Here is a 20,408-nt window from a genome sequence, read left to right on the forward strand (position 1 = left end):
GGTGATATGAAATACAATTAGACTCGCACTTTATTTTTGCACTCTATGCCTCTTTTTTGGTTTCTGTAAAACTTTGCACAAGGAAGTGAAGGCTCCTATCTTCCATATGACACATAAGATATTTTTGTTTTTGGGTATTCAACCCTTAGAGGGAGGAAATGTCCTCATGAAAAATGATTAGACTTGTGAAGTAACTAGTATAAGGTCTACTAGGTTTAAAAGGGTGACAAGCTCAAATTTGTCAGGACCCAATTTTGAGTCCATGACTAGCACATAAGCTAGATTTAGTCTTACCATCAATTAACCTGGCAAGCTTAATTTTTACCAAAATACACTTAGATTTATAAAATTTACAATTAACCTATTTATAAAAATAATGGAGCAACTGTAAAATATAAATCTATAAACCTTTTGCACGAATTAAAATATGAGGAGGGATATACTGACTACCAAAAATTTTCACTACCAACTTACTACCTATCTAATCATCATTGGATTAACATTTTCTCTCTTTTCAAAAACTTTTTAGCATTCTCTCTTTGATCCAATGATAATTAGATAGATAGTAAGTTGGTACTGGAAAATTTTGGTAGTGAGAATATCCTCCCTCTTAAAATATACACATTTTCCATACGAAACAATATGTCGAGCTCATCAATTTCTAATCAAATCAGATTCCCACAATCAAACCGAATAGTACTTGCAGTCATTTTGTTTCCATTTCTTCAATGAACTCACACACACAAACTAAGGGTTGTACTTAACGGGCCAAAATTGAAAAGAAAGCCAACCCAACATAACCGACTTAATTACCTGAACAGGCCAAAATTAAAAAGAAGCCCAATCCAACATGCTCGCCTGACTGGAACCATTTTAGAATGGTTTGTTAATCTTTGAAAGAGAGAAAAAAACAAAGCTTTTTATTACATGGCAGTTTTTTAGAAAAAAAAAATTAATTCCATAAAAATAATAGGTTCTTACGTTTAGAAAAATACCAAATTATTATAAAGTTTTAAACATAATTATAAATTTTTAAAAACATTTTTTCTTGAAAAACACAAACAAACAAGCCTTTAACTGACCTTGATTCTTCAAAAGGACTTTTTGTAAATTGACAGAAATTCTTGTACATTTTAGGTTTAATTCACTTTACAATCTCAATTATCATTTTAAAATTTGTGATGTCACATGATTCAATTTTTTATTTCAAACATCATGTTCTGTTTGGCATGCATTTATTTTTTAATAAGAATTTCACTTAAACTAAAGGAAATATAATTCCACAAATAGAAGGGTTTGATCTTAAACTATTAATTTAAGATTTTTTTGAGTAAACAAGCAACTATTTATTTGTTTATGATTACGATTTTTTTAAATTCACGAGTTTTATAAGTTTAAAGTAGCGGTGTAAATAAATTGAATTATTTGAGTTTAAGTTGTCAAAGGCTGTTTATTTTACTAAAAAATATTAAGGTGAATTTGTTGAAATTATAAAATTTAGGTATAAATAAAAAAAAGAGAGAAGACTCAATAATATTGCAACCGACCATTTTTCCCATTATTAAAAAATAAAAAAGAAAAGCAAAAAAAAAAAAAAAAAATCCTTTTAGATAAGAACGAACAAATTCAGAACAGAGGGCCCGTGATTTTCGATCTACATAGTTGTAATTGTAAATGATGATGTGACCTAAAAAGAAAATGTATGTTTTCACCGACACGACAACATGCCCTGGTGCCATTTTCAAAGTTGCTTGTTTTGATCTTTTTTGGGATTAAAAAACACCATCATTAACATCATCACCTGCGACACAGAAAGGGTTGACAAAAAATGATGCTCTTTTGTGCTGTGCCTGTGCCACTGCCAACAAGGTATATCAATTAATTAATTATTGGGATATATTTTTATTATGTTGTAGGAAAAGAATTACCTTATGTTGTAGAAACAAAAGTATAAGTGGAACCCACATGTAAGAGGAGAGAGAAAAAAAAAGTGTTGGGACCCAACCCCTTTTTGTGTGTGTGGGAGAGATGTTTATCTCATGTAAAATGAGATAAACATAACCCTTAATTATTATAAATAATCAAAAAAATAAAATAAAGGAACTGTTATGTCTTCGTTCTTGTTTTTCCACGGCTACACTTCATTCTCCTTTTCCATTTTCGTCCCAACTTTTTCTAACTCCAACCAATCAATCGCCTCACCCCAGACCTACGTTGCAAATGTCTTTTCATGCTTGAAATTTTCAAGCATTTTTCATGTAAAGTTCGGTTTGGGTGGAAACAAATGTGAGGTGGGGGGGGTGAGAAAGTTGGTTCCTTTTTGGTTCAGGACTTGTGGGGTTTTTGCTCAACTTCCATTGTAATGCTAAGGAATGATCATTTGGGAATTGAGTATTACTGTGTCTACTAGCACTACATATGTTTCGGAGATTAGGATGGCTTGTGGGTCTGAATCAAGAGAATTGGTCAACCAAAAGGTTGCTTAATGTTGACCAACCTGGCTCTGCTAGGCCAAATCACCACCTGCCTGTGTTCGATGCTGTTCACGAAGTTGCCATTTATATTCATAGGTTTCATAATCTCGACCTTTTTGAACAAGGGTAAGTTTTAATTTATACCTTTTTTTTTTTTTTTACTTTTTTGTTTTTCTTCTGATCTTTTATTCTTATTCTTGTTGTGCAGATGGTACAGAATCAAGGTTACCATGAGGTGGGAGGACGGTGAAGACTCTTATCCCGGGATTCCTGCAAGGGTTGTTCAGTATGAAGGTGAAATATGTCCCTAAATCCTAATATTTTGTAGTGTTATCATTGCATCTATTCTCCGTAGTTTGACTTAGGTTGCTGCAATAAGCTAATTTTGTTTATTGGTACACAAATTTTGGTTCTGAGATCTTGTGCATGTATTAATATCGACGCAGTAACTCATTGTCTAAATTGAAAGAGTGGAACAAAATAAAATCAAAGGGGGCAGTTATGCACAATCAAAGGAGATAACGCGAAATCAATGTACTGTCAAAACATAATCAAAGAAATAACGGAAAGATAAAATAACGTATAGTGACTAAAATGCCCTAATCTGTGGAATAAGCCTAAAAAGTCCAAAATAACGCAAGCACGCATGGATATTTCTAAACCAATTTTTGGTGCATCATGTATTGTCAAGGGCTTGTTTCTTTGTGTGTCGGAGGGATTTTCCCACAAGCATTTTCTTACATGAAACCTACTGTTTATATTTCAAGGTGGTTTATCTTGATTTCAAGTAATAAGTTGTTATGAGTTTACTAATCTATTTATCTTGCCGAATGAGGTTTAAGATGTGAATCTCTTGTAAATATGTGTCTCATTCATATAGTTTGGAAAAAATGAAATGTGAAATCAAAGGAAAGAAGTTTCAAATTTTAGGTCTTAGAAGAAAAACTTGTATCAAATGAACATTAAATTTTTGTTTATGTCCATTTTCAGCTCAGGGAATATAGAACAGAACTTCTGTCCTTATTTTTCTGCCATTCTATGTTTTATTTTTATTTTCACTATATGACCAAATAGTGTTTGAGCTTCTCATTATTTTTATGTAACCATTGAGAAAATAATATTCTTATTCTTTTTATTTCTAGAATGAGTTTTCCGAAGTTGTTTAGTGTTACCTTGAATAAGTTTCAGCAACTGACAAGGATGCCAGCATGCTAAACAAAAGTTTAATGGGGTTTCAGCGCCTGTGTATTTTTCTGTATTAAACCTCATAATAGTCTAGACTCAGATATTTTCTCAAATTCTTTATGGCTACTGTTTGGAACTATCATGCTTGATATGCTGAGTAATTCCTTTTTTTTTTTCCCAGTTAGTTTGCTGTCTCGCATAATATTTGATTTTTAGATTGCATAAAATCTTTGAATCCATCTTTTCTTTGAGCTGCAGCTCCTGAAGTGGGTGCTGACAATTTATGTAGAGTTTGGATGATTGATAATGCGGACAACAGTTTTTCAACACCGCCATTCCAGATTAGATATGCCAGGCAGGATGTATTTCTTTCTATCATGATCTCATTCTATCTATCTTTTGGTGGATTTGAGGTCAGTTTCTCTCTCTCTTCTTTCATTATTTTTTTGTATAACCTATAATTTATGTAGGCAAATGAGGGTGTTCTTTTTTATGTAACAAACTAACTAGGTCGAGTACAAAACAATGTTAAAGAACAGGCTTATCATAAGCAAGGCAATTTTGAGGCAGCATATGACTTTTTGAAGATTCCTGTATGGCTAACAAAACAAGGTCTCTGAAAAGTACCAGACATAAAATTCTTTAGACATCATGAGAATCAATTTTAAAATTCTTGAAAGAGATAGAAATTCCCTGGTTCCATACAATATAAAGAAAACTTTAATAAAAAGTTGTGGAAAAGAACTACTGGAAAAAAAAGAGAGAATGAGACAAAGATCACAGACATACATGACCTTTGGCAGCAAACAAGCCTTAATTAATTATTATGTTATGATTGTGTCAAATTCAATATATAAATATGGATTGACTAATTATGCGTGGTGATCTCTCTAAAGTTGTTGATCCAAGGCTCTGTACCTAGATGAAGGTCACCTGACATCAAATTTTGACTATTTACCTCGATATTTGACACTACCACCTTTCTCCTATCGCTCAATATGTTGATGGCAGAAGCAATAAGCTGTATAGTTGTGAAAGAGAAAACCCTTCTGTCAGAACCAAATATGTTAAGATGTAAACATGGATGCCATAGAATTCTCTGCTGCATTTGGTTGTAGAGGAAGGCCATATTTTCAAGGGTGTCTCTTTGCCCTTATATTCACTATTGGATATGATTGTCTTCATGGGATCGTGTTTTTTTAAGGGAATTTCTATTACTGATATGGAAAGAAATTGTCCGGCTTTGTTGCATTCTTGAGCCACTTAGGATTGATGTTTTCTTTTCATTTCTTTTTGGAGGATCTTTTATCCTCCTCATCTCACTTGTACCTTCTCTCCTTTCTTTCTGATAATATTTAAAAGGGATTAATGTTTCTTCTCTTCACATGGCCCCCACACACTTTTATGTGTATATAGGAGATAAAATTATCTCCTACAACATGAGAAACATTAATCCCTATTTAAAAGTGCAAATCTTTAGTGGCTTACTGACATCTTGGTGTGCACGTGCCACCCAGTAGTTCTGCCTTGTTTTTTCTTCTAGGTCATAAATATCTTTGCTAATATTTTTTTGGTTATAGGAGAAATCCTCTGCTGTTATCTTGAAGTTTGAGCTCTTGCACACTCCAACATCTGAAATTGGGTTAGTTAAGGACGTTCTTCCTCCTATCCTCGGTGTATTAAACAAGTGAAATTTGTATGCAAGGATACTGATTGAACTGGAGTTAGTAATGATGATGATAAGATGATTATTATTAGGGGTGACCTCTTAAACTGTTTACATCAATGTGCAGGCCTGAGTTAGAAAGCTCGCTGGAAGCATGTGCAGCTTCAGTTCATGAGTATAGAATCCCTCCTAAAGCTCTTCTGGGATTGCATTCATATTGTCCTGTCCATTTTGATGCTTTCCATGCTGTCCTTGTTGATACAACTGTTCATATCAGTCTACTAAAACCTGGTCATCGCACACCCCAACTGAAGGTACCCAGGTTTGTCAGAATTCATGTTTTATGGTTTAAATAGATACCCTAGCAACCGTTGCATTGCCATAAATTATGTCTGTTTCTTTTACTTTTGTTACATACTATTCTGTTTTAAATAATGTTGGTTTAACTGTACCAGTGATTCTCCAGTTTCTGAAGGAACTTATGGTGAAGACCATATTGGATCAAACAGGGTATGCTCTATTACAGTAAATCTTTTATAAATTCTAGCTATGCTTCTTGTTTCATTAAGGTGTTTAAGTTGACATTGTAAAATTGTTATTTACATTATTGTTTGAGATTCCTAATTTCTTATGAATTTTATCTAGATATATATTTGCTTACTGTTGTATCTTACTTTTATGTCAGGTTGTGCTCATCAAAGCATTGATGGCTGCCCATGATACTCTGCTTGAAGACCTGAGAAGAATAAGCAAAGGAATTAACCAAGCTATTGATTTGACTGGAATTACTTTTAAACCAGATGCTACCAAGTCATTCAATTCTACTTCACCAGCACACATGAAAAGTATTGATGGTGAAGCGTTACTTAAACAGTCTGATGGGCCACAAGTCAATGCTGAGGTTCTTAATTCTGGCAACGTGAATGCTTCATTATCTGCTCTGTCTTCTTTATGTTTTAGACTTATTTCTCATGTAATACTTTTTTATTACCTACTGCAGAAAGCTTCTCATTATACCAATCGTCTTACTGAGGAATCATTTCAATCTTTTTCTTGGGATGATATGTTAAACTATTTCCAGTCTATTGGGAATCAGCTCTTATATCTCTGGAATACATTTCTGAAATTCCACAGGTATGTTCAAATTTATTTTTTGGAGTAATTATATGAGTTTGGCAACTGTAGAGATGCTAATAGCTCCTTTTTTCAATAAATTTATGGTAAAATGTCTTTGCATCCATTATGATCATTATGCCATCTGGAAAAGGATCTTTTCTGTGTTTATTTTTCCACATGTTAGGTGGAATTTAGCTTATTCCAAATGAGGCTGGTTTTTGGTAAACATGTGCTCTTAGCAAGTTAGCATCTGCCGGTGATATGAAGGCAAAGCTGGACTGTTATGTAGCTAATGAGAAAAAAAGAACTCAGTTTAAAATCTTTAAGCATGATATTTTAGCATTCAGTCTTGTGACTCTTGTCAATGACATTGTTTTTCTCTTCCTTCTTATTCTTGTCATTTCATCCAGGGAAAATAAAACAAAGATACTGGAGTTTCTACGTAACTCATGGGCTAGTGATCGAAGAACTGAATGGTCAATATGGATGGTGTACTCAAAGGTTGAGTTGCCTCATCAGTACATGAGCAATGGAGTTGAGGGGACATCATTGTACCGTGGCATTCGTGGAAGATCATTAAGTACAAGGAGATTAAATGATGATGTAATTATCTAGTATAAACTATATAAGACTCAAACTTCATTATTTGCCTTCGAAGTGTAGAACTAATCATAATATTGACTTCATATGGATCTGCTTAATGAATTCTTCAATTCTGTTATCTCTTTTTCCTTTTTTTCAGCCTGTTCACACTGCAATAATGCGAGCCGAACTTCATAGGCAAGGTATAGCACAAATGAAGGTAAGTCATGTTTACATATGGAATGTTTGTTATAATCTTTCCTTTTTCTGCTGAGCGGATTTTTTGACACATGAATTCCATGCAGATCAACAATCGGTCACTTCAAGACATGTATATATTTGGAGATCCTTTGCGCATTCCTATTATTATTGTAGAACGCTTGGAAAACATGTACCGTTCTGCCAGTGTGAAGTCATACTTCATTCCTTTGGAGGAGAAAACAAGATATATGCTGGAAAATGGACCTGGAGCAATAAACAAGTCTGGAAATAGCCAACAACGAAATGTGCACGTTTTGAGAGTAGTTGTTTTTGTTCATGGGTTTCAGGCATGCTCCACATTCTTGCAGTTGCTTTTATCTCCTTAATCTCTTTTGGCTATTCTTGCCAGATTTCTTGTTAATTTTTTTGAAAAATGAAGCAGCAATCCCTGAAAATAATGGTAGACATTGGTTTGTCGTACTTCAAGCATATATTAAATCAATCCCCAGTTTTCTAACTCACAAGTAATAGACAATGTGGAACTCGCATTCAAAGAGAAATGTGCAGACATGGAATATAGCTTCTTTTTTTCCTAATTAATGCAATTTGCTTTGATGATCTTGACTTTTACTTTTTACACTAGCCAGATTTATTCTGATATTCTTTTGCCTTTTCATTAGTTATTACATATAGATGTCATGTTAATGAAATTCCTTGTTTAATGTTTGTTATTGTGTTGTCTGGATCATTTGACTAACTACACCCCTTGTCACTCAAACATTAACAGGGACATCATTTAGATTTACGGCTTGTTCGGAACCAATGGCTTTTGATAGACCCCAAAATACAGGTTCTTATGTCACAGACAAACGAAGAAAAAACATCAGGAGATTTCAGAGATATGGGATTACGGCTTGCCGAGGAAGTGATCTCTTTCCTGAAAAAGAAGATGGATAAAGCTTCAAGAAGTGGAAACTTAAAAGATATCAAGCTTAGCTTCGTTGGCCATTCTATTGGGAATCTAATTATCAGAGCTGCTTTAGCAGGTATTTTCGTACAAAATTTCGAAGGACGGTACTCATCAAAATTTAACTGGGAAAATAATGTGCTTTTTTTTCTTATAATTTCAGAAAGCATCATGGAGCCATATCTAAGATACTTGTATACATATGTTTCTATATCTGGTCCGCACTTGGGTTATATGTATAGTTCGAACTCTATATTCAATTCAGGGTTGTGGCTCTTGAAAAAGATTAAGGGCACACAATGCATCCATCAACTAACTTTTACAGATGATCATGATCTTGAGAACACCTTCATCTACAATCTCTCGAAGGTATATTACCTTGCTCTTATTTACAGGTTGCCCCACCCGTAACCCCTTTTCTAGTTCTTGCTCACTATCTCTCCAGTCCCTACTCTCGAATTTATGGGGTTGTTTGGGGTTTGGAATGGGGGTAACTAGTAGAGAAGTGGCAGCAGAAGGGGTATTCACCTTGAAGATTTCTGTTCAATTTTGTTGGTGTAAATTAATAAGGAACATAGAGAAATAACTATAAGTGCTATTTTTGTAAATCTTTGGCTGCCAAAGTGAAATACTTTTTGTCTTGTACTGCAGAAGAAGACACTGGAAAACTTCAGGAATGTGATTCTTTTATCCTCACCTCAGGTAACTTCCTTTACATGCAGTGGCGGAGCCTCTCCTATGCCAGCAGGTGCTTGGCACCTGCTTGGTTTTAAAAAAAATTATTTATTATATGTAAATATATAATTAATTATAATTAACAAAGATTAAATTAATAATTTGGCACCACCTAAATAAATGTAATTATATTTATGTTTTTCAATCAAAAAAATAAAACTCAATACCCAAATCTTTGTACCTGACCCGTAAATTAAAATTATTTTCAAAGTCCTAATTTGTGACTTACAATTGCAATCAGATTTCTCTCTCTTGCTCCTTTTTTCATCTGACTTGTTGCACAACTTGCTAGCTCTGCGAGACTTCGATTGAAATAGCAATGGCTTATGAAATGAAAAGATGGAAGAATCAAACAAAAACATATTTTGTGTAAATAGAAAAGTATAATGAAGGAGAATCTCTTTGACTCTAAATGTTGTCTGTATGCTTTAATTTATAGTTAATATCTCAATTATAAAGTGAAATTTATAGAAAAGTATTATATTTGAGTGTTTTCATATCCTTCTGACAATGCTTGGTTCATTACTTATCATGTTATGGGAGGAAAGTGAAATTCTTATGTTTGAAATGCTTACCCAAAATGTTAGTGCCTTTTTATATGTTTGCTTTGATATATAATCATTCAAAAAAATATTTCTGGACTTAATGCATATAAGTTATCTGCATTTACTCTCAAAATAACGTCGTTTTGGGATTGAAAAATTAAAAATTATAATTATAAAGACTATAATAATTCTAGAATAAAATAAAATTACAAAAACACCATGATTTTCGTCCCAAAACGACGTCGTATTGGGCTTACTGCAGATAACTTATCTACAATGACTGCAGAAAAAGCGAACCCATAATCATTAACGATTGTTCATTTGAATTTTCAATGTTATGTGATATTATTTAATACATAATTTAAATAACTATGCTAGAATTCATAATAATTTTTTTTTTATTAATTTGTATAATTACGATAAATATCTTGATAATTTGATATGTTAAAAAAATTTGGTACCACCTAAACTTTTGATTTGGCTCCGCCAGTGTTTACATGCTTATGATGGGAATTAATTAGCATAGCTTGTAAGTCCTACATTAACAGAACCTTTTTTTCCCTTGTATAGCTTGTTTTACAATATCTTGCTTTCATCTACTCTATCATTTCCTAAAGAGTGAAAAGATTATAAAATTGAAACTTATGTATCAAGAAGAGAAAAATAAATAAAGGAAATGTACTAGGTAGTAAGATTACATTTGTAGGATTTATACTAATAATAATGAAACCATGCTGGTTGGAGGAAACTTCATCTGCTTTACTTCAAGTGTCATTTTATCGATTCATGATAAAGGTACTGTGCATTTGAGGCATAAATATGCTTGTGTTTAATTTAAAACCTCAGATGATATTTATGAGTTTTTGAGTTCGATGCAAGGTATATTTAAAAGTATTAGGCTGTTTCCAAAGATGATCTTCTGCATAACCTGAATGATTAAAAAGGGTTACATTAATAAACGTCTAGCTATGTGTTCCTTTTATTTCTAAAGCTTGATCATCATGCTTATTGGCTCTCTTTCTCTCATTATGTGTCAGGATGGTTATGTTCCATACCATTCTGCCAGAGTAGAACTGTGTCCAGCAGCTGCTTCGGATTTTTCTAAACAAGGGAAAGTCTTCTTGGAGATGTTGAATAATTGCTTGGACCAAATTCGAACACACTCTGACCATCGTGTGGTCATGCGTTGTGACATTAACTTTGAAACCTCATCGTACGGCAAGAGCTTTAACACACTCATTGGACGGGCTGCTCATATTGAATTCTTGGAGTGTGACATTTTTGTCAAGTTCATTATGTGGTCTTTCCCAGAGCTGTTTTGTTAAGAATTCAGGTTGACACAAAGACTTCCACAACAGTGAAATTATTGAAAACAACACTGCAGAGTGTTAAAAACTGTTCAATAGATGCCAAATACAATATCGGTTAGAAGTTAAGTGTTAATGTTTACAAAGTTGTTTAGTTCCGTAGGCTTATGAACTTTTAGACAAAATATTGTAAACTGACAATTGGAATTCAAAGAATTTTCTGCTGAAACTCAATTCTATTCTTTCCATTGTTTTGCCACTGTCTAAGGTCTATCTCTGCTGCATCAATTTACGCTCACCGTTTATTTCTCTTCTTTATTCTTGTTCTGGACGAACATTAATGGATTAATCTCTTACTCTCGTGTATGATCTGTCTGTATTAATGGGTTTTACCTCCTTATATATGCTATGGCTAACGGTTATAATTATTATGGGTAGTTATTAATAGTACCATTCTTAAAGATCGTGATAAGATTCACATGTGCCATTAAGACGTGGGCTACAATGTGGGCTAAGGCCATCTTCCGAGCTCCTAACAAGGATTTCGAGAATGCCTACTCATGTTAAGCCCACTAATTTTATCTGGTCAGAGATCTTAACTATACTTAACTAGGTCCATATTACGAACACGGAACAATTCTATACACATTATTATTCATATGCATGTATTAGACGGTCCAAAAAATTCAAAAAAGCCATAAGGATAAACTATTCTTTCCCCTTGCTTCGTTGTTTAACAATGCATCATTATCCAAAGAGAAAAGCAGAATTGTCATTTACTTGTAATCTTTCTTGTTTGACTTGTTACCAAAAAAAAAAAAAGGCTTTACTTCTTTCTCACGTCTTTTAAGCTAAATTTCCAAATCAATATTTTTTACGAAAAAATTTCATCGATTTTCTTGTTCTGGCTGACATATGTCAGCTCCTCCGAAATATTTGACCAGAATGAAAATTTAAGAAGTCGATATATAATGTTGCCGGGTAATATACGAAATATTATACTCAATTATTTGTCGCAAGCCCTTGCTTGGGTTGACACCAATCGGAGAACAGTGATTATTTTGTCACGCCTGGCCAAATTATTTACCAGACGGTCACGCGAACAGTAAAAATTTCTGGAATGTCACGCGGCATAATTCGTTACACTGTGCAGCGAAAGATGTTTGCAAATAATTCGCTACACAGTGTAGCGAATTATGCCCAGTCAGCAAAAATGACACGTGTCAAGCAGGCAGCAATACAAGCATAATTTGCTACACAATGTAGCGAATTACTGTCTGCTTGATACGTGTATTTTTGTTGATTGTGCAGCCTGACATGGCATAATTCGCTACACTGTGTAGTAAATTATTTGCAAACATATTTCGCTGCACAATGTAACGAATTATGCCGCGTGGCATTCCAGAAATTTTTACTGTTCACATGGTAGTCTGGTAAATAATTTTGCCACTCGTGGCAAAAAAATCATTGTCCTGCCAATTGGAGCAAGAAAAAGTAACGAAGAGAAAATTAAAAATAATAATGTCTACAAAATAATTAAAACTTTTTTTTCGTTAAAAAAAATAATAATAATAATAGTAAAAGTGTAGAATGCAATGGATAATTTTCTCGGTATCATGCAAATTTTTAAAAAGGGAGAAAATTGGGTCTTATCTCTTTGTAAGTTGTTCATTTTTTTGTTGTAGTCTTATTCTACAGCATTAACTTCTGGGGTAGCAGGCTTAAGTTAAATTTATTTTATTTAATTTGTATGATTTTTTTAATTTGAAAATGTAAGATATGGTTTTAGTAAAAATAATCTTGCTTTTTATAAAAAAATAATAATAATAATAAATCTAAGTAAAATTTGAGTAGTCTCAATTTTGTGGTCGTTCTCTGACATCTCACTTTTGATTCTACTAGTATATATTCATTGTCATGGCAAAAACATTGACATAATTTTAAATTTCATTTTATTGGGGGCTAATAATTGTTTGACTCTATTGTTATTCTAGTTGAATTTGCCGTAATATACAGTCAACAGCATTTTCCACATATGATGTACTTTAATAGTTTGTCCATCTTTCAAGGTTAATAAACGAGAACAAAAATCAATAGGTATTAAGATTTACTAAGAATCAAACCATTAGAATCAATATTTTGCCAAATGACCATTACCAGATTCATAATTCAAACAAGGTTTTTTTAAATTTCATTTTCCAGTCAAGAAGCCTGCTGAGACTGACTAGCATGTAAAAATTTGTTCAACTCATCTTAACAAAGAAAGACACGTCTTAAAGAAACAAATGAAATTTATCACCAATTGGCATGGGTCCATTTACCAGACAACCCATGCCCAACTTCATTTCATAATTTTCCGTAAGCATCATTGTTTTTCATGATACCTAAACAATTATAACATCAATCTATTCAGTGCCAACCTCGTAAGATATAAGCACAAGCAGCAGCACGGGACACAAATAATAAGTACCTCTCAATTATCAAACAGGTACTACTAGACAATGCAGAAGGCAGCAGAACCTAAAATCTGTTAAATGATAGTTTGTTGGTGGAAAAGATAACATTGCGTTGATACGCTTGAATCAACTGAGAAAGAAACATAGCAACATTTGAAGTTAAAAATGCTCTAAACCCTATTACATCATCAGGGATGCACTACGGTTACAATTTAGTCATACAACAGCTGAGTAACAACAATTGCCTATTCCCATGACACTGGTAATAAGAATAGGAAAAAGAGAGAAAAATAAAGGGAAAGATACCATCATCACCGTTTGATTTGCCCACTTAAAAAGATTTCTGCTTCATAATTTAATCTATTCACAAGCCAACTTGGTGTCAAAGCTGCTCAAGCATATTGCAAAAGCTTGGAATGCAGATAAAGGATACCGATAATCCATGGTGAACATGTCTTTACCAACTTTGCCAAACTGCAGAATAATCTTGTCATGCTCGGGTGGAGCCGGTTGAGATGGCGTGGGTGCACCAGCAGCTGGTTGGGTGGCAGCAATCAACTGAAAGTTCTTAACAGATGCAACTGTTACACGTCCCCGGAAATTAAGGCACCAACACTGTAATTGTTCATGCCATCTTGGAGGCTTGTTTTTCAGAACAAAGGGTCTCATCTTGCCATCATCATCCTCATTACAGGATCCCCCAATCTCAGAAAATCGTGAACTGCTGAACTCGATAGAATGATCTAGAGACTTTGAAAATGAGATGCTCCGAAATGAGTCCTCCAGGGAACGGGGAAGAAGCTCTGGCTGGCCAGGAACAGTGCCACCCGCATCAAGTGCTGAAGCTGGTATTGAATGCATAATGCAGTGCATCTTCCTTGGGCCTCGAGTCCCAAGCACATTTAATTCATATGTTACCTGAGCTATGTTGTAACTCCCAGATGGGACCTTAGGCGAGACCTTTTTGGAATAAAATCTGCGGCTCGTCTTCCCAGTCCCAGGAGGGCATATATGGGCAGAAGAGTATGGAGGCTGTGTATCATATATAATGAATTTCGTACCAAGAAAGTTTGATCTGGTGTATAAAAGTAAAAGAAAATTTCATAAGAGAGAAGAAAAAGATATAAAATTGAACATTAAATACTTAGTGAATGGGCTCAAAGCCTTGAAAAGCACACTAGATAAATCTGCAAGGCATAAGTGAAAAATTAATGATGGAATGGGAACCTAAACTATTACCTTAAATATAGATCAAAAAAAGGATAATGATCTTATTTTGGGCAATTAATATTTATGTATACCTAAAATATATTAAGGTCAAAAAAGTTTACAACTGCCACCAACTGAAGTCCACATATAGCAAGATCACGAATTCTGCTGTTATACTTATAGGATTTGGAATGCATTTTCACCTCAGCTTATGTCGTAGTAGTTTTAACAGTTTGTTTTGTAGACATAAAAAAAAAAAGTTTCTTTAATATAGTGAAAGATAGATTAAATTGAGGATGTCAAACACCTGCAAGCAGTAAACTCACCTCAGCTTTCCGATGTAGGTGTTACTTGATCTAGAGATGTTGTCAGCATTCATGGAAATAACATACTCTGTGTAAGTTGTTCTCCGTGTTCTCTTAGCAGAAAGGAGGAATTTTCCATTTTCAACTAACAAAGCTGCAAAAGTACAAGTAAAAAAGAAAAGGGAAAAATGAAATGAATTCAGCATGCACTCGGGCATAGCAGTAAATATCAGACTCTGATCAATTCCCGCTTACTATATAATATAAAGACAGATCCTAGACTCCTCGTATAAATCATAAAGGGAAATAAATAAGCACGGTGGAATTCATATAAAACGACAAAAAACATGTTAAGGCTTGTCCCCAACTAAATAATTATCAAATAGGATGATCCTAGACTCCTAGTGTCAGCCACAAAGGGAAATAAATGAACACGGGGAAATTCATATAAAACGACAAAAAACATGTAAAGGCTTCCCGCAACTAAATGGTTATCAAATAAGATGATCCTAGACTCATAGTATCAATCATTGAGGGAAATAAATAAACACGAGGGAATTAACAACATGACAAAAAGCATGTTAAAGCTTGTCCCCAACTAAATGTAAATGGTTATCAAATAAGATGTTCTAGACTCCTAGTATCCATTATAAAGGGAAATAAATAAACAGAGGGAAACCTACCATTAAGGAACTACGTGATTTTCATGCTCAGAGCAATGAACGAACACTGGTTTGAACAAAGAATGAGAAAATGTGGACAGAAACTCAACCTATAAAGACCATTTCCAAACTATCCTCTTAACACTAGTAATTACTTCAGCGAAAATTACAGCATTGAAAATGTCATCCCATAGATCTCGAATCATGTATCCATGCAAACATGCACACACAGGCAGCCACAATCTACAAATGCATGAATATTCATGTGCTACTATAGCACGTCAAGATCAAGCCAAAAGTCAAAATATGTAACTTCAACGACCCGAACTGTTTGAAACATTACATCAGAACAAATCTACACAATCGTACCAGAAGCATCTGAACATAAAACAGTATGAACCCAAGCGATAACAAGTAGTATTATAAGAAAGTTTACCTGGGCTGAGACAAAGGAATAGGTGGTATGTTAAATTAGATTTATCTCTTTTGATAAAGCATTGAATGATGCCATCACGTGGCCCAGGCTGAAAAGTTAAAGGAGTAAAAGATCAGGGTGTTGCTTCAGCCCACCATATCAACTATTATTGTTATCTCCACATAAAAGTAATAGACTAGTTAATTAAAAACGAGACAATCAGCTGCAGAAGCAATGAAGCTAACCTGCTTCAGGGACACAGGGAATGTAAGTTTGCCACATAACTCCGGGCTCTTAACAATTTCCTTGCACATATTCCTCCAAGACTGGCAAACAGCAGCACATGCAACAACATGCTTTCGAGCAGGCCATGTACTCTCACTCTCCTCTAGCCGTCTAATGACATCAAATAGTAATTCTGGGGGTAAGCTCGCCCAGCGACTATTTTGAATTACTAGAGGCTGGTCGTGCAAATCCTGTACTGACCCATGAGATTTTCCTCTAAGGTGGCCAGTCAGTCTGACATCAAAACTACGCCTAGATAAGCTGCCAAAACCATCCCTAACATCACGAACTATGCTGCGGAAAGACATTCTGCAAGTGGATCCCAAGAATAATTATGGATTGATCTCTTCTGTGATCTTCTGAAGGACTATATCCAACCACTGTGAGCATATGGCTGCCATACAAGGAGAGTTTCAGCTTAACAGCCATGTAATCTTTTATTATTGCTGTTGAAATAAAGTTATTATTCTTCATCTGAAGATTATGACCCAAATTAGACATCATCTGATATTTCTCAACGTTTTCAGACTCTCCTATTTAAGCATCCATAGCCATGAATCAAATGCAAGAGGTATTTACAACAATTTAAGTCAATGGGATTCCACAGCAGATAATGAAATGCCAGAAGGAACGAGCGCATCAAGACTAGATATCTAGTCATCACCCACCATCAGGAAGGATAGCTCAAAATAGCATTAACCATGATGAGATGTAGCAATTATAGAAGTAAAAATGCCATCATTTTGTTTCTATCCAAAAAATATGCCATAGCTTTGTTATTCTATAAATATCAATTGGATTCTATGCGAAACGCTTTATTATGCAAACAAAATTAATTATTTACAATAATAATGGCAAAGGCAAAGCCTATCATCAACTCACCAGCTAATTTTGCAGGTAACAGAAAAAGAAACACTTTCAAATTTTTTCTTTGCTTTTGGCTATTAATACCGAAATCTCGAAGGACCAGAAGAAAAGGGAGGGATTAAAAGAGACTACTCTTAAAACTTGGGAGTTAATCCAAGTTGATCAAAACTTCCAAGCTGGATCAAAAGCCATCCTTTATCTGCAAAGCAAAAGAAAATGTTAGAAAATAAGTCATTAAAACTCCAGAATTTCAAATCCACAATCTCGTTTAAGATTTGACTCCCATAAACACTGGAACAAGAATTGCTCCACTACTATGCCCACCATTTTCCTTCCAAAATCTTGAAAGATAGATTTGAAAAGCTGAAAATCCATTAACTTTTTTACCAGCATTTTCAACAGAAACCCAGTTGGAAAAAGACCCCAGATTTGAAGAAAACCTACACAGATTGTTTGAATGGAAAATGAAACCAAAAAGGGGGGCAAAAATATGAGAAGACTTTAGATTTGAGAGATAAGCATACCCAGAATGGAGAGATCTGTAGCTGAAGTATTAGCACTAGTTTCAGAGATGAAATCTACAGAAGAATCAGAAAGAGATACATTTTATGTGCAGCAGAGAGACACAATGAAGCAGAAAGACAGAAGCTTTAGGTCAGAATGCCAACATCCTCTTACCAACAAGGTCTTACACCTTCATCATCTCTTTCTCTCTCTTGTCTCTCTCTCTCTCTGTGTTGTATCCGGACTCCAAAGCTTCATTAAATCTAGTTCATGAAGCAAGGGAAAAAGTTAGGCAGCACAATTAATTATTAAAAAAATACCAAAACATTATAAATTTTTAATAATTAAAGTAATTCTGGTATGGAGAAGTTTAAGAAGAATAATACTAATAAATTAAATGCACCCACTTGGTCCCCATTACCAAATGGCATTTGCTTTTCCCGTGTGCGATATCCATTTGACTCGTACCAATAAGGTTGCAGCACCCAGCAAGTTATGTTATGTCATGACCTGACTCTGTCTACCATTATCATCTCTTTTAATCAGACATATTTCCTAACAATAATAATAATAATCTTTTTTCTGTTATTTTGTTCAGACATTTCCATTATCTATCTTACCTGAATCAAGTTATTTTTTCCTTCCATTCCATGGTGGAAAATTTTTACCAAATGAGGCTGCATGTAATATTTTGCTTATTATGAAGTAATGATTAAATCCAGCAACATATAGTTAACAAAAAAAAAGGATAATGTATGGTTACTTAAGAAAAAAGAAACCCAACAAGATATAATAAAATGGATTATATTATAGAATATAATATCTAAAGCCAGCTGATATGGAAGTTTCTAGATTATCAGTTTTTATATATCATTAAGACGGACAAGCTAATGTGTGTTCCTATTTTTAAACCATTTGATATACCATTTTAATGTAGTTTGATTTGATATCAATTATCTGCAATAATTATCTATTTTTTAGTACCTAATAAATATTTAATTTAATTACTTGAAATTTACTCAATCAGTTCAAAAATCACAGATAAGTCTCTCTTGTTAAAATGGTAACTTTATAGATTATTTTACTTAAAAGAAACTTTTTCCTTTACTAAAATAGAAAGAATTCTCGTTTATAAATTGTTAAGATTTAATTATGGTTGATAAATAAATAAAAGTAACGTAAATAATTTCTTCATTTAATGGTAAAAAGTAATATTAACATTTTGATAAAAATTATGATAAAATTGTTTTGACTATTTAATATTTTTACAATCGAAAATGTTAGTTGATATAAAAAAAATAAGCTGTAATCCGTGCGAGACTTATAGCGTGTTTAAATTTCCGTTTACAAAACTTTAAATAGTAATTTGAAAAGAAAAGAAAAAAGGAAGAAGAAAATTTTATACTTTTTACTAATTAAATCATAATTTTAAGATTCAAAATAAAAAATATTAATAACATTATTGACCAAGTTAGTGAGCCAGATAAGTCACACAGCTTACTCGAGCTTTCTTGCAAAATACTCAATCATTCACATCAAACTAAGTAATGAATGATTAGTGTCGTTCCAGGGCTTTTATCGCTCTCGTAAATTAAGAAATAGAGAAAATCAATTTCATATTTTTCTTTAATTTACTTTATGATAAAAATCAATTTCAACACTTATCTAATAAATTGAAGTACTCTTACAGTTTTTATCATATTCTTGTTTAAAGAAAAGCATATTTTATTCTTTTTTAAGGAATGATATATTTTGTTTTTAAACTTAAATGCTTTTAATCTAATTACATATTTTTAAATTTTTAATACATTCTTTTTTTTAATTTATATTCTAGCTTGGTTTAAACCAATGCATGAAACGCACGATACTCACGATTTAAAAATGAAACTAAAATTCATAAAAAAAATATCGAAACACCTAGACTACGCGTGGTATGTTTAGGCAATAACGGATCCTCCATCAATTCATGCTTCATTGCCTTTTTTATTTTATTTTTCAAATGCTTTGTTGAAATTTTAAATATGATTGAATCTCCCTTAATTGGTAATTGATTAAATGGGAACTTCATTTGTAGAAATATACATAGGCTCAATTTTTTTAAAAATTTGGTCACGATATAACATTAAACCTATTTCTTATGATCGGGCTGACTTAACTCATTAATAATAGTTTTTTTTTTGTCATAAACAATATCATTAGCTATAATATTTAAAAGCTGTATTTAACTTCTTTTTCCAGAAAGCTGTATTTTTCATTACAGTGCCACATGGTTTAATTTTTTTTTTCAATTATTGTTATTACTTATAACACAATAGTTTTAAATAAAAATATTAACTCTTATTTATAAAAACACATACCAAATCACATGATATTGTGTTGTGTTTTGATGGGAAAATCTCACGAAGTAAACTTGTAAAAGTCGGATAAGTAGGTAGAATCCCGGGAATTACGCATGTATTGTTCAGTTTGCTACGTTGACAATGATTTCAAAGAGTTGCCAACGTAGGGCTGAACCTTTAGTCATCAACCTCCTCACTCCGGATTAGTTCCATAGCCGGTTCAAAGAGTTGAAGCTTGTGGGGATACCGGAGGAAGCCAACTCGCCTCAAAGAGATAATTAGGGTTGGATAACTCCAAAAAAAAAAAAGAATTGTGAGTTTTTTTTAATTGAAAGTATAGATTAGAGTTGTGAGGTTTTTGTTTGAAGCCTCCTTTTGGGGTACCATTCGTTCCATTCCCTGTTTTGCTGTTTAGTTGTTCAACGTTCATTAATTGATTGATTGTTTGCAGTTGGAGTTTTGGTGGCAAAGTCTGACTTTGACTGCCCTCATTCATCATTATTCAGATACGTTGCTCCTTCGCGTAATTGTTTTGTTGAATTGAAGTTGGTGTTGCTGTGTATTTTTATTTTTATTTTTAATGAATCG

The 20,408-nt window shown here is 33.4% G+C and overlaps 2 protein-coding genes across 4 annotated transcripts; one reads left to right on the forward strand and one right to left on the reverse strand.

Annotated features, from left to right (window-relative positions):
- The first annotated feature begins 2,300 nt into the window (after positions 1-2,300).
- LOC133284199 (uncharacterized) lies at positions 2,301-10,890 on the forward strand. The gene is made up of 15 exons (XM_061481187.1): positions 2,301-2,600; positions 2,683-2,768; positions 3,918-4,072; positions 5,240-5,301; positions 5,453-5,647; positions 5,781-5,835; positions 6,011-6,226; positions 6,326-6,459; positions 6,852-7,044; positions 7,184-7,243; positions 7,329-7,571; positions 8,012-8,270; positions 8,355-8,560; positions 8,843-8,893; positions 10,509-10,890. Exons 1-15 carry the CDS (start codon positions 2,419-2,421, stop codon positions 10,794-10,796), a joined length of 2,385 nt encoding a protein of 794 aa, XP_061337171.1. The 5' UTR covers positions 2,301-2,418; the 3' UTR covers positions 10,797-10,890.
- Positions 10,891-13,230: 2,340 nt separating this feature from the next.
- On the reverse strand, positions 13,231-17,742 carry LOC133284176 (tubby-like F-box protein 8). Of its 3 annotated transcripts, none has more exons than XM_061481163.1 (7): positions 17,656-17,742; positions 17,502-17,555; positions 16,993-17,176; positions 16,071-16,504; positions 15,847-15,934; positions 14,770-14,902; positions 13,231-14,309 (listed from the first exon to the last, which is right to left on the reverse strand). In XM_061481163.1, the coding sequence occupies exons 4-7, from the start codon at positions 16,416-16,418 to the stop codon at positions 13,595-13,597; spliced, it is 1,284 nt and encodes a 427-aa protein (XP_061337147.1). In that variant the 5' UTR covers positions 16,419-16,504; positions 16,993-17,176; positions 17,502-17,555; positions 17,656-17,742; the 3' UTR covers positions 13,231-13,594. The 3 variants fall into 3 exon arrangements, with proteins under 3 accessions (XP_061337147.1, XP_061337148.1, XP_061337149.1); XM_061481164.1 differs by adding an exon at positions 17,365-17,417 and having other exon boundaries at positions 17,502-17,720; XM_061481165.1 differs by having other exon boundaries at positions 17,110-17,176; positions 17,502-17,720.
- Positions 17,743-20,408: the final 2,666 nt, after the last annotated feature.

The sequence above is a fragment of the Gastrolobium bilobum genome, unplaced genomic scaffold (genome assembly GCF_033153095.1).
Source record: "Gastrolobium bilobum isolate Gb01-03AN ecotype WA unplaced genomic scaffold, APGP_CSIRO_Gbil_v1 utg19911, whole genome shotgun sequence".
NCBI lineage: Eukaryota > Viridiplantae > Streptophyta > Magnoliopsida > Fabales > Fabaceae > Gastrolobium > Gastrolobium bilobum.

What these genes read in the sequence shown, in the direction of transcription:
- LOC133284199 (XM_061481187.1), top strand. Translation starts at nt 2,419, where the DNA reads ATGTTTCGGAGATTAGGATGGCTTGTGGGTCTGAATCAAGAGAATTGG. An exon ending in TATCTTTTGGTGGATTTGAG is followed by an intron (nt 4,073 to 5,239) that starts GTCAGTTTCTCT and finishes TTTTGGTTATAG; the next exon opens with GAGAAATCCTCTGCTGTTAT. An exon ending in TTCTTTTATCCTCACCTCAG is followed by an intron (nt 8,894 to 10,508) that starts GTAACTTCCTTT and finishes ATTATGTGTCAG; the next exon opens with GATGGTTATGTTCCATACCA.
- LOC133284176 (XM_061481163.1), bottom strand. Translation starts at nt 16,418, where the DNA reads ATGTCTTTCCGCAGCATAGTTCGTGATGTTAGGGATGGTTTTGGCAGC. An exon ending in TCCCTGTGTCCCTGAAGCAG is followed by an intron (nt 15,935 to 16,070) that starts GTTAGCTTCATT and finishes TTAACTTTTCAG; the next exon opens with CCTGGGCCACGTGATGGCAT. An exon ending in ATTCCTTTGTCTCAGCCCAG is followed by an intron (nt 14,903 to 15,846) that starts GTAAACTTTCTT and finishes GTACTTTTGCAG; the next exon opens with CTTTGTTAGTTGAAAATGGA.